We start from the raw sequence: 13,976 nt of genomic DNA on the forward strand, positions 1-13,976 counted from the left end.
TATGCCTTAGTTCTACCATATGGGCTGAACACATGTTTAATTTGGTATTATGAAAAATAAATGTAAAGTTTAGATTGCTACTTTAAGCATAGCATAGGTAGATACAGTGCATCATACATGTATATGCAACTCAAACTTCATAAAACAATCATAAACGCAAAACGCATGAGCTATATTAGCGTTAGCAATAAAACCACTGTGCCTTCCACCTTTTGTAGGGGAGGTAAAGTAGCTCAGAGTAAGAAACATTGTTACTGTTTTCCCCAGCAGAGCAAAGAGAAGCGAGATTACTCATTTACTACAGCACCTGTGCTGTTGTGTTAGTGAAAAAGAAATAAAAGCAGAATATCTCCTTTTTGAGGGAAAACAGGTTCAAAAAATGTTTTTATATATATATATGATTAATAAGAGATGGAGCATTCATAAGCTCTTCATATTCCCTTTATAGACGTTAGAAGGTCTACCTATTGAAACTCCCAGTGGATTGTGTAGGCGGTGACAGTAAACAAATTCTCAGAGGGTGCTGTGCTGTCTGACTGAGGAGAAGTTGACAGTTTTGTTAGCCAAGGCTACAACTGTAAACTCGCCTTCTAGCACTAGTGCTACTGTACATCCATGAGTGATCAAAGACCATATGCAGGGCTCTGGTGCTCGACGGGAGCTGAGCCGTACAGCAGTAAGCGTTCACACTCACTTTTATGCCTCTGGTGTGATCATTATCTCCCATGAACCATGCCTTCAGCACCGGTGTGAAGAGCCCAATACAGACTCTGTTAGCTGGTGCACGAAAAGCAAATTTTCAGCTCACTCTATTCAGTTACCTGCTTACTGAACCACAGGTTTAGAGAAAAGGCAAGTTTATCACAAAAAGACAATACATAAGCAGGTGAAAACATAATATTTCTAGTCAATATATCTAAGATTTCTAATTCTGAGATTGCTCTAATATAATTTCTACATAATTCAAATTATTTTGGGATGTTCTTCGATGTTGCTTTGTATGATTTTATTCAAAGAAAGTAATTCATATCTCTGGCATAATTTTATTGCTTGAACAAGCAAACATTTTCCCAGTGGAATTCAGATAAGTACGATCACTAGATTAGAGACATTAACCTTGCATCTACAGTCATTGTCCATTGTCCATTTGCTCTTTAATGGTCAGGACCCAGTGTTAGTTTGTGTTGCACTGGTATGAGTTGATCAAACACAGCAGTGCTTCTTGAGTTTTTAAACATTTTAAATACTTCAATACACACTAACACACACATCACCAATACATTAGTGTCACTGCAATGCACTGCAATTATCCACCACTCGTATCTTACCTGTTCTGTGATGGTCCTGTCACATGGAATGTAGATACAAGGTAGATGTGCCTATATATATATATATATATATATATATATATATATATATATATATATATATATATATATTCATGTTTTGCCACTGTCTCATAGTGAGAAATATTTGATACATTATAATATAAATATACACAGCTCCAGGGACCTGGAGGTTGTGGGTTCGATTCCCACTCCGGGTGACTGTCTGTGAGGTGTTGGTGTGTTCTCCCCGTGTCCGCATGGGTTTCCTCCGGGTGCTCCGGTTTCCTCCCACAGTCCAAAAACACACGTTGCAGTTGGATTGGCGACTCGAAAGTGTCCGTAGGTGTGAGTGAATGTGTGTGTGTCTGTGTTGCCCTGTGAAGGACTGGCGTCCCCTCCAGGGTGTATTCCCGCCTTGCGCCCGATGATTCCAGGTAGGCTCTGGACCCCCCGCGACCCTAAATTGGATAAGCGGTTACAGATAATGGATTGATGGATAATATAAATATAAATATTCTATTATTCTATACATAATAAATATGATACATAATAGTCTAGATGTTTGAACATTTTTGCTTGTATATTAATTGCCAATTCTGTCTGCAATTATTTTCCACAGATGTTAATGTTCACAGTCGTATCGGTGTCAAAATTCTTTTACAGTACACAAAGTTTATGGACATCTGCTCATCCAACATTTCTTTTAAAATAAGTTTTATTAATTGGTAGGTGGGCTTAGGGTTAGCTTGTTTCCCCTTACAAAATAGAAGTTTATTTATGTGTGCTATTAGTATCTTTTTTTAAACTACAAATAAGAGAGTATGCTTTTTGTTTAACGATTAGTTAAACTATAATTAAGTATTCTTGCCTTATACATAAATTATACATATATTTGGCGTGTAGTTTGTGGTGGAATAGCTGATGGTATTTAGAAGATGGGTGGAACTGTAGGCAGGGTTATTAACCCAGAAACAGGTAAATATTTGGCTGATTTAACTGACAACAAAACCTAATGATGGTGCAATTTACACTCTTCTAACCCACACTCATTGTGTAGCTGTCAATACAAGCTATGTTATGCTTACACAAGCTATTCGTGCCTAAAGCACATCTGAGTCCTCTATTGAAAACCACTGAAATCTGGTTCAGAGTTTGAACCTTGCTATCCTCTCTGCCCTCCATGTGTATCCCTCAGATGTACCCAGCTATCACAAACTGTTTACATCAAACCTTGTGAAAAATTCACCTCACCTAGGTGTAACGACTATTTGTGGTAAGTATCTAAAGGAGCAGTTTTTAACCTGGAGTTATGCATTTTGCATGAGATCCCAAAACAGTTTCCATGCACAATTTTGCCAGTCTATATCTTGCATTTACTTTGATTTATGGAGGTTCTTGAATCTGGAGGTGCTTGAAACAGATGGAAAGAAGCACTTCCATGGATTGGGGCATCAAGACTCAGTTTGATTCACCAGACAATGAGACACTGTGCTCGGTATGAAAACAGGTGCTGGGATAACCTTGGGCAGTAGGAGAAGTTTGGAGTGAATCCAAATTGGGGGAAAGATTTTTGTCACCAGGATGAGTTTTGCAATACAATACATGCACTGCATAATTCCATAGATTCAGTCTACAGCAGTTCATTTCCATCCATGATAAAGAGTGTTTTAGCTTCAACTGCTTTTTAAAGGTACACAAATACAAACCTATCAGGGTGGAGAGAGGCCGTTTACATGTAACTAATTTTACAGACTGATTAATTCTAAAGGAAAATGAGAGGTTGGAGATTGTTAGGCGAGATGTATCATGAGGTCTTCAGTTCAAACAAATCAAGGAAGTGTCAGATGATACACAGGGGAAGAAATACTAATAAATGACAGCACACAGGCCAAATTCATATAGATCTAAGGAAAAAGAAAATAGCATGAATTCTAATTATGTTTGATGAGTAAGTTTGACATACAGATGTAATCTGATATTTAAGTGAGTTCCACATACACATACATTCTGCAGGAATATAACAAGCAAATGGCACAGTAGTAATAATACAAAACAATCACTCTGAGCACTGCCATGAGCAGCAGCTACAATTAACACAGTAGCTCCTCAAAAGAACTGAGTTCTCAAACCACAAACTTCATCAATGATTCAATTCAGTCCTTTTTTTACTCTGAAAAATGTATAAATGAAATCTTATATTTCACCAAAATAACTTAGGAAAGAAGTGCATCGTGTTTGCTCATGCATAACCTCCAGTGCTAGTCACCAAACAAACGTCTAAGCTCATTTTGCACACTTGCGTTCTTGGCATTATCTCTGGTTTCTCTGACAAATAAATCAAATGCTCATCACAGTCACAGTATGCCCCCCTTTTTTCTAATCACACCAAGCTATACTGCTCCCTAAAGCAATGCTTCCTTCAAATCCTATTCATTAAGTAAGCGCTAGAGAATTTTACAGGATTAGATCCACCGTGACTGATACAGAGAAAAAAATAAAATAAAAAAACTGCATTTGTGCTCTGTATAGACAGCAGTGAAATCAAGGGAGGAATAGACTCCAGAATGAAACGCATTTAAGGGCCTTCTCGCCAGCAATGGACACTGAGCCAGAGCTCCTGACCAACTCCAGCTTTCTGAGCCAACGAGGGCAGAGGCGTCTTCATAAACACTGCTGGGAAACAAGACATAACAATGGCAAAAATAAATAAATAAATAAATAAGCAGCGGAGTGCATTTTTGAGCATAAACCTGGAGGAGCTGGATGTAGCAATAAAGAAAACTGGGCACAAAAATCAATAGCCTCCTCACTCTTGGCTCCTCACACCGAATTCAAGGTCTGGTAGGCGGCTTGGAGCGAAAAAAAAAAAACCACACAAATAAAAAACAAAAAAAAAAAAACAAGAAAAGTAGCTACATGTAGAAGCTTAAAGACTAGCTATTTTCTTTGCTCTCTCTCTCTAGATTTACCACACTGATCATATATTCATTGTGTTTTACCTTGTAGGCAGAGCAGGCTGCCTTAAAGATTTAGCCACAAGGCAGTGAATTAAAGGTGCTCCATTTACTATTATATACCCCTTGGACAGATCCCTTGAAAAGAGAGTGAATTTAGAACTGAGAGCCTAACATTACCAACATAGAGGAGAATAGTCCACCTGTCTCTCTGCATACTTTCTTATACCCATTTCTCCCTGCTGTATGGTCAGGACCTCCACAGGACCACTACAGAGCAGGTATGGTTTGGATGGTGAATCACAATGCTGCAGTGACACTGGTGGTGGTGGTGTATTAGTTTGTGTTGTGCTGGTATGAGTGGATCAGACACAGCAGTGCCTTGAGCCATTTTTTTAAGGGGGGAATGAAAAGTTCTGTAAATGACACAAAGTTTGCCTTACTTAAGGTGGAATGGATAATTTTAATGGGGCTACACAGTATTTTCTGCTCTAGAGTGTAACTTTAGCAACATTTAAGGTGGATTCTAACATTCAGCACTTGACAAATAAAACTTGTGCACCATTTGAGTTGGAGAAGAAAGTTCTGCTGAGGCCAGAATGTTATTGCAGGCCTGTTTAAATCAGGATGGAAAGTAACTGATGTTAGCAGAGCTGGCATACAGGACATAGGAGATTCTCAGCCAATCACAGGACGATGCCTATTCCTAATTAAAGTGGACTGGCATGGCAATGCTGTTATGCCTGTGGTGAAAGTGGCCATTTTTCAAAGGGCCCTTTTGTACTACCTAAAAGGCCTCTGGGGGAAAGAGAGGGAGCAGAAGCCTCTCCACCAGCATATCATTGATTAAAGAGGCCTACGAACTCCCACCTGCACCATGGGGAAAAAAATGAAGGAGGACAAACAGAGCTCCTCGTCTTTACTCAAAGCATCTGGGCTTTTTCATTAACAGCTGTGTTTGCTTGTCAGCCCTGCTTTTAAGTTGCCAAAGTATCAGAGCTAAGAAAGGCCAGATATTGACTCAATACACACTTTTAGTGTGTATACGCTCTATGCGATTCTGTGCCTGAGCAAGTTTGACCCACAAAGTCCAGTTTGTTAGAATAGTGTGATTACTCTGCACCATGCCAGGGTACGCCTACTTAACTACTAAAAGTTCACACAAATCATTGTCATTTGTACTTTGAGAAAAGAAAATAGCGAAGTAGAGCAGGGTCGAGTCGGGAAGGCACCATTAGGGTGACCAGACGTCCGCTTTTACCCGGATATGTCCTCTTTTACCCGGATATGTCCTCTTTTTTAGACTTGAAAAAATGTCAATGAATTTCACAAACGTCAATTTTGTTTTTCTAGAGCTTAAATAGAATTTCGAGGAGCGTTTTGTTCACAAACTAGTCCCGCCCTGCCCTACTCCGATTGGTTCGCTTGAGTGAGAAGGGGGCGTGGTGAAGTAGCCTAAAATCTTTGGATTGCACGGTCTGACTATAGAGCTATCGTTATTGGTTGATAACCTTCTCTGTAAACATACAGACAAAGCTCATGTACCTACCCTCATCTCGAGCAGCTATGCCGAAACGTAAATGAAAGTTCTTGAATGAATTAAAAAAGAAATTCCCATGTTTTGAGTAGCAAATAAAGGTGTAAAGGACCTAAAAGCACACATAGGTTCAGCTAAGCTTCAGCTAACCCCCCCCCCCCACCCCCCCCCAAAAAAAAAAAAAAAGATGTGTCCTCTTTTTCAGATCTGGTCACCCTAGGCACCATGCAGTGGAAAAACACAATCCATTAGGCTTAGTTGTTAGCTATAGCTTAAACAAGCCCAAATGCTGTTTCTAACCTATTGGAGATTAGAATTAGGTTTAAGTTGGAAGGTAGGGTTGCAGTTACAGTAAATGTAAGTTTTATGGCAGAAGTTTCATACTGTGTAGCCATGGATATATTTAGTACACATCTAACAACTGCCAGTTATATTTATTATAAACTGTACAAAACCTGGGAATGGTTTGTGAGTAAAATATACATAAATTCACTTCAAGACTTTCAGCCCCACTTTTTCTGTCTCTGTGGTGGTATTAAGTGGTGCTATTATAATAGTAGTTTTTAAAATTGTGTTGATTTTATACGCCTCGTTTCATCTTCAGGGCTTATATTATATTGTTTTATTTTACAAAGTTCTCTAAAGAAATCATACACATATTCTCCTCTCCTTTTGGAGAAAAGAATGTAACCTTTAGGGAACAAATCTGGACATTAAAACCACTGTTGTACCTTGAAAGGTACATTTACACTGTTTATAACTTTAGTGACAATGATGTACCTCTACTGTACCTTTTTTTCCTGAGAGTGTATGAGTGATGCTTTATTTATTTAATTATTTGCAGCTTACAATGCATATTAACAATTAAATATCTTACATAGTAAACTAATCACATTACACACATACATACACAAACACACACACACACACACAGCCAATCTAATTATGTCCGACATGCTTGATTGGTAATCAAAAGTTGAAAACCTTGAAAACTACCCAATCGAATTGGTTATTGAGTAGGAGCAGGTCTACAGACACCTTAATTGAAAGTCAGGTTCTGCTGGAATTTCTTTCTACTTCAGAAGTTGTCTCTACTAGTATTAATAATATAGGGGAGACTGACAAATATCCACTTTCAGTGCAATTATTGCTTGCTGATCTACACTTCTGTAGTCTTTTAAAGCTCCCAGAGAGTCTCCCACCCAGAAAAAAATCAATCCGAACAAGGAGACGCTGAGCTTACACACCCTGTACAATTTAAAACATGGGCATGGACAAGTGAGTGAGACTGGAGTCAATTACTGCACACTCCTACCCGCTTCTGTCAACATTGATTTGTTCGGGTCTAAGATCTTTGCCTTAGCCTGCTTCCCTAATTGCACTGCCCCTGACCTTCTAATTACTTTGCTAGGGCTGCTTCAATCTAACGCTTTGCACTTTCTTTGTTTACATTTATCCCCTATGTTTCGAAGAGCGAGAGAAGGGAATAGAAAACGTCCACAGCATGAGAAATGAAGCCCTCTCTCGAGCTGAAACCACTTAAGATGAGACGCAGTGCTCGGCAAAGGACAAGTTAATCATAACAGTGTCTCTCCCACATGGGAATGAGTGAGTGGTTACAGGGGATATGGATGACAAAACAACAGAGGGACTCACCTGATGCAGCTGGAGGGATGTTTTCCAATTTAGCCATGGCCTCAGTTGAATTATCTCCACCTACTGTTTCTGTGGTAGGAGATGGATGTTTCTCAAAGTCCTGGCCTGATGTTGTCCAGTCATGACTTAAAATAAATGACTCTGAAGCCCCTGATCTGGACTCTGCCAACTGGGAGGTTGCCTTGGCAATTGGTGTGGTCAGTTGAAGCGAGATACTGGTGGTCTCAAACCCTATATTGGTCACAGGAGTAGTCTGCAAATGTGTCTGTGGCTCATGAGTATCTTCTTGAACCACTGGTAGCCAAGTAAAGGACATGAGAGAATCTGTGTCGGATGCAGTATCTCCAGCTGTGGTGGCATCTGTGGTTGGGATCTGGTTGTAACCTGTCATCATCGTGATGCTGGTTGCTGGAGGATCTGTAGCACTTGTAGATTCAGGAGTATTCGAAATAAAAGGAGTTGGAGTCTCTGAAAAAACAGGTATATTCAAGCTCTTCCGTTTGACCAAAGGTATCCTGACCGTATTAGAAAGACTGACAGCAGATTTTTCCACTGGACGTTGCACATATAGGATCTCTCCCCTGGCTTCGGCAGGTGTGCTGTCTGAGTTATTCTGCTTGATACCAGAGCCACTATGAGGTGGTCCAGTTGGCCCAACTGGAAGGCCCGCAAGTTTCCACTGGACTGTGGTCTGCAGAATCACAGTCTGTCCTTCAGTAGGAGTTGTACTTTTTACTTCACTGTTGTTGCTGAAAAAGTCATTTCCCCCACTTCCGTCAGTGTCTTTCTCCTCCTCTGATATCCCTTTTTGTGGAGAGGCCTGTGACGGAGGGCCCTCAGGGAGTGGATAACTCTCTTCAATCAGATCTTTCCCTTCCCCAGAGAAATTCTCATGGTTATCCGGAGAGACTGGGATGGCCATGATCTCTAGTGCCCCTCCTTTGGCCTCCATGGGTCCACTGGTCTGGGTCATGACAAGTCCGCTACTGCCTGGGGGTCCGTATCCTCTCAAAGACTTCAGTGCCCATCTCTGCTGGCTGCCCAGCATTGGCCCAGAGCCAAAATTGATCACAGAACCCAAGGGACTGGCAGCAGTTGTGAGACTCCCCTCTTCCATCCGTTCTGACGGAATTAGTCCTGCAGGGATGACACCATACTGTGATTAACATAGTCAGAGGGAGGAGATAGCTTTATTTAAATGCATGCTTAATTAGCAAACCAAACATGCAGCTGCCTCCCAAACTGCAGCTATTAACTTTAATGTATGTAGTGCTGTACAGTACACTCATTATCTATCCATCAGGCCCCTTAAGAGATCCTGACATTTATACAGGAGCTATTTCAAGGTACATGACCTCATAGTGTGCATTAACAACACATCTTTTATTGAGCATTGAAGAACAATGTGAAAGGGGGCTGACAGTGTATGCAGAGCAACAGACAGACTACTGTTTGTAATTGTAGAACTACAAAGCGCTCCAGTCAATGGAGCTGATAAAATGGATAATTAATGTTGATACAAGTTATAGTGAGCTGTGAGCATATGTGCCACTTTCACTCTCTAGAACTAGTGTTTGTGTAAAAATGCCCCCTGCCAATTCTATGAATGGTCTGTTCCTTGAACTAATGCCCATACATCACGTAGATTGAAAGCATTTCCTGTTCTTGCTGTCTGGATACTTAGTAAATCCCACATTAATAATACATTTAAATTTCCATAAAAACACTTAATCCTTCAAGACTTCCATAGTGGCGTGTGGGTGCGTGTGTATGTGCATTTGTGTGTGTGTCTGTCTTGTATGTCTGTCAATGTCAGACTGCTTTTGTGTGTGTGTTTAGCTACTCAGCTAATCAGTGTGTGACAGCATTAAAAAGTAATGGTGCTGCAAGGCCCAGAACATTGTCATTATGGCAGTTCCATTGACTCAGCATGAAGTAATGCTACATTGCTAAACACTGCACAAATACTGCTGAAGAAATATAGAGCATACACAGGGGATGAACTCTCTTAAACACCACAATGGAGACAATTTAGCTCTACAGGACCATGCCCTGGGGTCCAATGAAAGAGAAAGATATACCCCATACATTGTTGCTCATTCACTTCTACATAGCTATAACAAAATAAAAATGCTAACAGCAATAACACTAGTAAATTACTTGCATTTGTTGCATGGGGCACACTTTGTTTTTTTGTTTTTTTCTAGCATTTTACACTGGGCCAGATAAGATTCTAATCATTTCAAGTTGTTTGGAAAATTTTGATATCCATAGCATGACACATCTGAGTGTAGACTTGCTCGCTACGTCTCACCAATCCCTCAAACCTACCAAGCTAGGACATACTTCCTGTAAGACATCTCTTACCAAAAAACTATACTTACATTTAATTTTATTAAGTATACTTAAGTATACTTTAGGTAGAAAATATATTGACAAAAAACTACTAGATATTTCCTGATATTATTTTAAATATTTGAATTATTTCAAATACTGAATTTGCCCACTTTTTAGTTTATAAAACTACTGTACTGTAACTATCCTAAACGTAAACTACTTTATATGTACATTTTACTAGTTATACACTTCTATCCTTTTATAATTGTAATGGATTATGAATTGTGTGTATCAATGTGGTATCATGGTGAAAACATACACATTTTATTAAAAGACTATTTCCAGTATTCATAAATTGTAGGCGGTGAATTTCTGGCAATGCCAAAGCAGGCACAAAACTTTGACTAACTCTAACCGTGAACCTAAGCCTAAACCCAACACTAAACTTAACCTGAAGAATTCAAAAATTAGTGTTTTTAAATCTGTCACCGACTGGCTCTCCTTTTGAGTAAATAACAGAGAATTGGAATGTACATGGTGAAACGGCACCACCATTGGATGGGAGCTCACATAGTATAATAAAAAAACTAAAAATTATGATGACGCAAATAACATTTATTTTTTATTTATAGACTTTTAGTACTTTATTTACAATTTAGATGCTTAAATCTGGGAAGAATATTGTCAGAACTATCTATTACTATGTATTTCTCTGTAGATTTGTAACATTGTGTACTGGTTCATTTCCTGCTATGTACTGTTTAGTCTAAGTTATTCCATCCCAAACTACAAATCAAAGATACGTAAGCTATATGTATAAAGCAAGACTACTTAATTATACTTTTCTTAAATGTATTTTAACTGAAACCTTATGTACAAGTATACTCCAAATATACATTTTGTATATACCTGTGTAAGCCATGTATACTTAAATATTAATTTGTTTAGTATATTTCTGGCAAGTATATATAAAGTAAACTACTAGCACACTTAAATAATCTTCTTTTTGTGTAAGGGATCAAAGATGTACCACATATTTTTAAACTGTCGCTTACACAACAACCTTGGGCAGCTCATCACACATGGAGGAGAACTGCCAGTGCCCAGTTGTGTTAAGTTAGCTAACAGCTGCCTGTATGGTGTAAATAACTTACGGCCTCCAGCCTTCTTACTCTGTGATTGTTTTGAAGGATTCTGTCTGAGTTCTTCCTTCTCTTGACATAAGAAGTGGTGTTTAGATTGTGATTGGCTGAGAGGCATGTCAGTCATTGTTTTGCATCCGTCAATTTAATAACTGTATTGCACTAAGACCTAGAACCTAGAACACTAGCCTTATAGGTCCAGCAAATTTCAGGTTAAGGGCTCTGCATTTATTTTGAATGTAGGATTTCATGAAGGGTTTAATGAATGGATAATTAAACTTGATTCACAGGTAACACAATCTGCCTTGAAGGCAGTATGCTTCCCGAAGGCCTGAAATTCACAGACTGCATGTTCCATACCCATGATGAAATATTTAACAATAATTAATTATTCAGTTCTCAATGTTAATGTTGTTGCATATACGTGATGCAATTTACATAGCCAAGTAATTGTCTAATTAAAGATATGAATTACTAATCAACTACTTCAGTTGCATATTTGAACATAGATTAAACACATTCATCTGACTTCCAAGATCATCGTGTGATGTATCTAGAGTTGTATCTAGAGTGCAGTTGGAAAACAGAAGCAGATATAAATATAAACCCCAAATCGAAAAGATGTTAAGATAATATGTTAAATGTTTGTGAAAAGATAAGTCAGTGATTCGTAAATTCTGATTAGTCTAACATTTAATTTATTCCCTTATGAACATCTGTACATTTTCTGTTATTACTAGTTTATTTCAAATTGGGACAGGAATATATTGAATACTGTGTATTTTTACATTTAAAAATACTGATTGATACTATGAGGGTTGCATTCAACATTCATTCATTGATTGCAATTGGGAAAGATTGGGAAATCTGCATCTTGCTGAAAGGTGCAGATATTGAATATCCAAGAATTTTGTCACTAGTCTAATGAAAAATATTAATTAAACTTGGTTCTTAATGTAATGTCACTACATAAGTGACATAAACAGATCAACCACAACATTATGACCATCTCCTTGATTTATACTGTCCATTCTTTCAACTCCACTGACCACACAGGAGCACTTTGTAGTTCTGTGATTTCAAACTGCAGTCTGTCTGTTGCTCTGCATACTTTAACTGCCCCCTTTCAGCCCCACAGTGCAAGTATGACTTTCACGGTGCATCATTCTCAGCTCTGCAGTGATTGATGGGGTGATGGGGTGTTGTGCTTGTATAACTTCAGCTTGTAATTGCAGAACAACAAAGTATTCCTGAAGGGTCAGTGGAGATGTTGTTGGAGCATTTCACATTTCTTATCCAAGAATGCCCCAGTAATATATTGCAGTAATTATCATAAGAAGGAGAGTGGATGTACAGAAAAAAAGATGTTTTTGTTCTGTTTTCTACTAAATACGAATCAAAAAGTGTTCACATGAACTTTTTTTCTGACTGCAGCTGGGTTTCTAATTACATTCATGCTGTTACATGTATGTTTATGAGAATCTGTATATATGGAACCCTGGTGAAAACAGTGTAGACATAGAAAGCTTTGCTGCTGAATATTTGCAGCAGGACCCTGAAGAAACCATAGCAGATCAAGGTGAAATCATTGTGATGTATGTTGTGTTTGAAAGTGTAAATACTGACACAGTTTTTTCTCCCTGGAAGAGGCTCAAAGAGGTCTATCTGACAATTTTATCCATAATTCAAATTCAAAAGTCTTTCTTCTTCTTTTTTTTCTGGAGAATCCAGGACCAATCCAGAGACATGGAGTCTCAGAGTGAAGTTTAAATTCTCCACAGCATCCATCCAATCAGAAAGAAACAAGGTAAAAAAGCCAGTGAAGGATGAAATAGCCACCACCGGCCCATTCAGGGCAGGTAGCACTTTGTCTGTGGCCCTCTTTTCTGGCATATCTTTACTTGGTGTGTGTGTGTGTGTGTGTGTGTGTGTGTGCATGTGCCTGGAAAATTTCACATTGTGTGGACCATTTGGTGGGGACTTCCTTGTGGGGACCACCATTTAATCCCCACAATGTGCACATGTAATGTCCCCACAATTCACAGATACAAGGTTGTGTGTGTTTGTGTGTGTGTGTGAGAGAGAGGGAGAGATAATCACACCTTGCACACAGCATCTGCCCTAATTGGAAGAGACCTGGAAAGCTCCGGCTCAACTGATAGCTTGGCCATGGCACATTAATTAGATTCGGATGTAAATAATGCATGCTGACTAAAGCAAAATTTTCACCCAGCATTAAACTTTAATGCCCTCCATTGAACATGGCTCACGGCAGGAGGATATTTGTATTGATGCCTCCTCCAGTGGAAAGTTGTACCCAAATGTATTGAGCTAAACCCACATCAGTTACAGACACTCCAATCACAGCTTAATGTTTCAAACATTAACTTTTTTTTTTTTGAGAGCTTAAGGCCCAGCGAAAGGAGATGATATGCCACTTTGCTTGGGCGGCTATGACAAGCATTGATTCCCGTGTTAAAGCCCTGAGGCCAGAAGGAAAGGAATATAACATGTCTCTATACTGTAACCTCTTTATCACCCCTCCTCCTACTCTACTTTTCTCTGAGAATGAAGAGATTCTGGGAAGAAATCTCCTCCGCCCCCCAGTGCCTGGGCTCCCTGAGACATGCACATTTCACCCTGTTCATCAAATTCAAATCAATATACATCTGCAGTAACTATACCTGCTTTCTCACGTAGCCTTACAGTGCCATATTGCAGCTTCATGAACCATGGTAAACTTCATGAACCATGATTTTTATCACTTTAGAGATGTCTGCCTTAACATACAATGTGACATGTTGATACAGCACCATATCTACAATCTCAGTTTTCAGCAATATAAGTTGTTAGTTTTGTCTTTGGCTCTTACTGACGATGTGTGTTTCTATAGCTGTACAGAGCCACATCACACTGCACATGACACATTTCCCGCCTCATCGTTGCTGACACAGAGTTTTAGGGTTTTGCCAGTTATCTTTAAGGAAAATCATGTTTTCTGGAAGCACTTATAAAGTCTTTT

The 13,976-nt window shown here is 39.0% G+C and overlaps 1 protein-coding gene across 2 annotated transcripts in view; it reads right to left on the bottom strand.

Moving 5' to 3' along the window:
• Window positions 1-13,976, bottom strand: part of ncanb (neurocan b) — a 227,276-nt gene that overhangs the window by 106,025 nt on the left and 107,275 nt on the right. For both annotated transcript variants that reach the window (XM_066648004.1, XM_066648003.1), the window contains exon 8: window positions 7,476-8,612. In XM_066648004.1, coding sequence (XP_066504101.1) covers window positions 7,476-8,612 — 1,137 coding nt within the window. The remainder of the gene's footprint in view (window positions 1-7,475; window positions 8,613-13,976) is intronic.

This window comes from Hoplias malabaricus, chromosome 16, assembly GCF_029633855.1.
Source record: "Hoplias malabaricus isolate fHopMal1 chromosome 16, fHopMal1.hap1, whole genome shotgun sequence".
Lineage (NCBI taxonomy): Eukaryota > Metazoa > Chordata > Actinopteri > Characiformes > Erythrinidae > Hoplias > Hoplias malabaricus.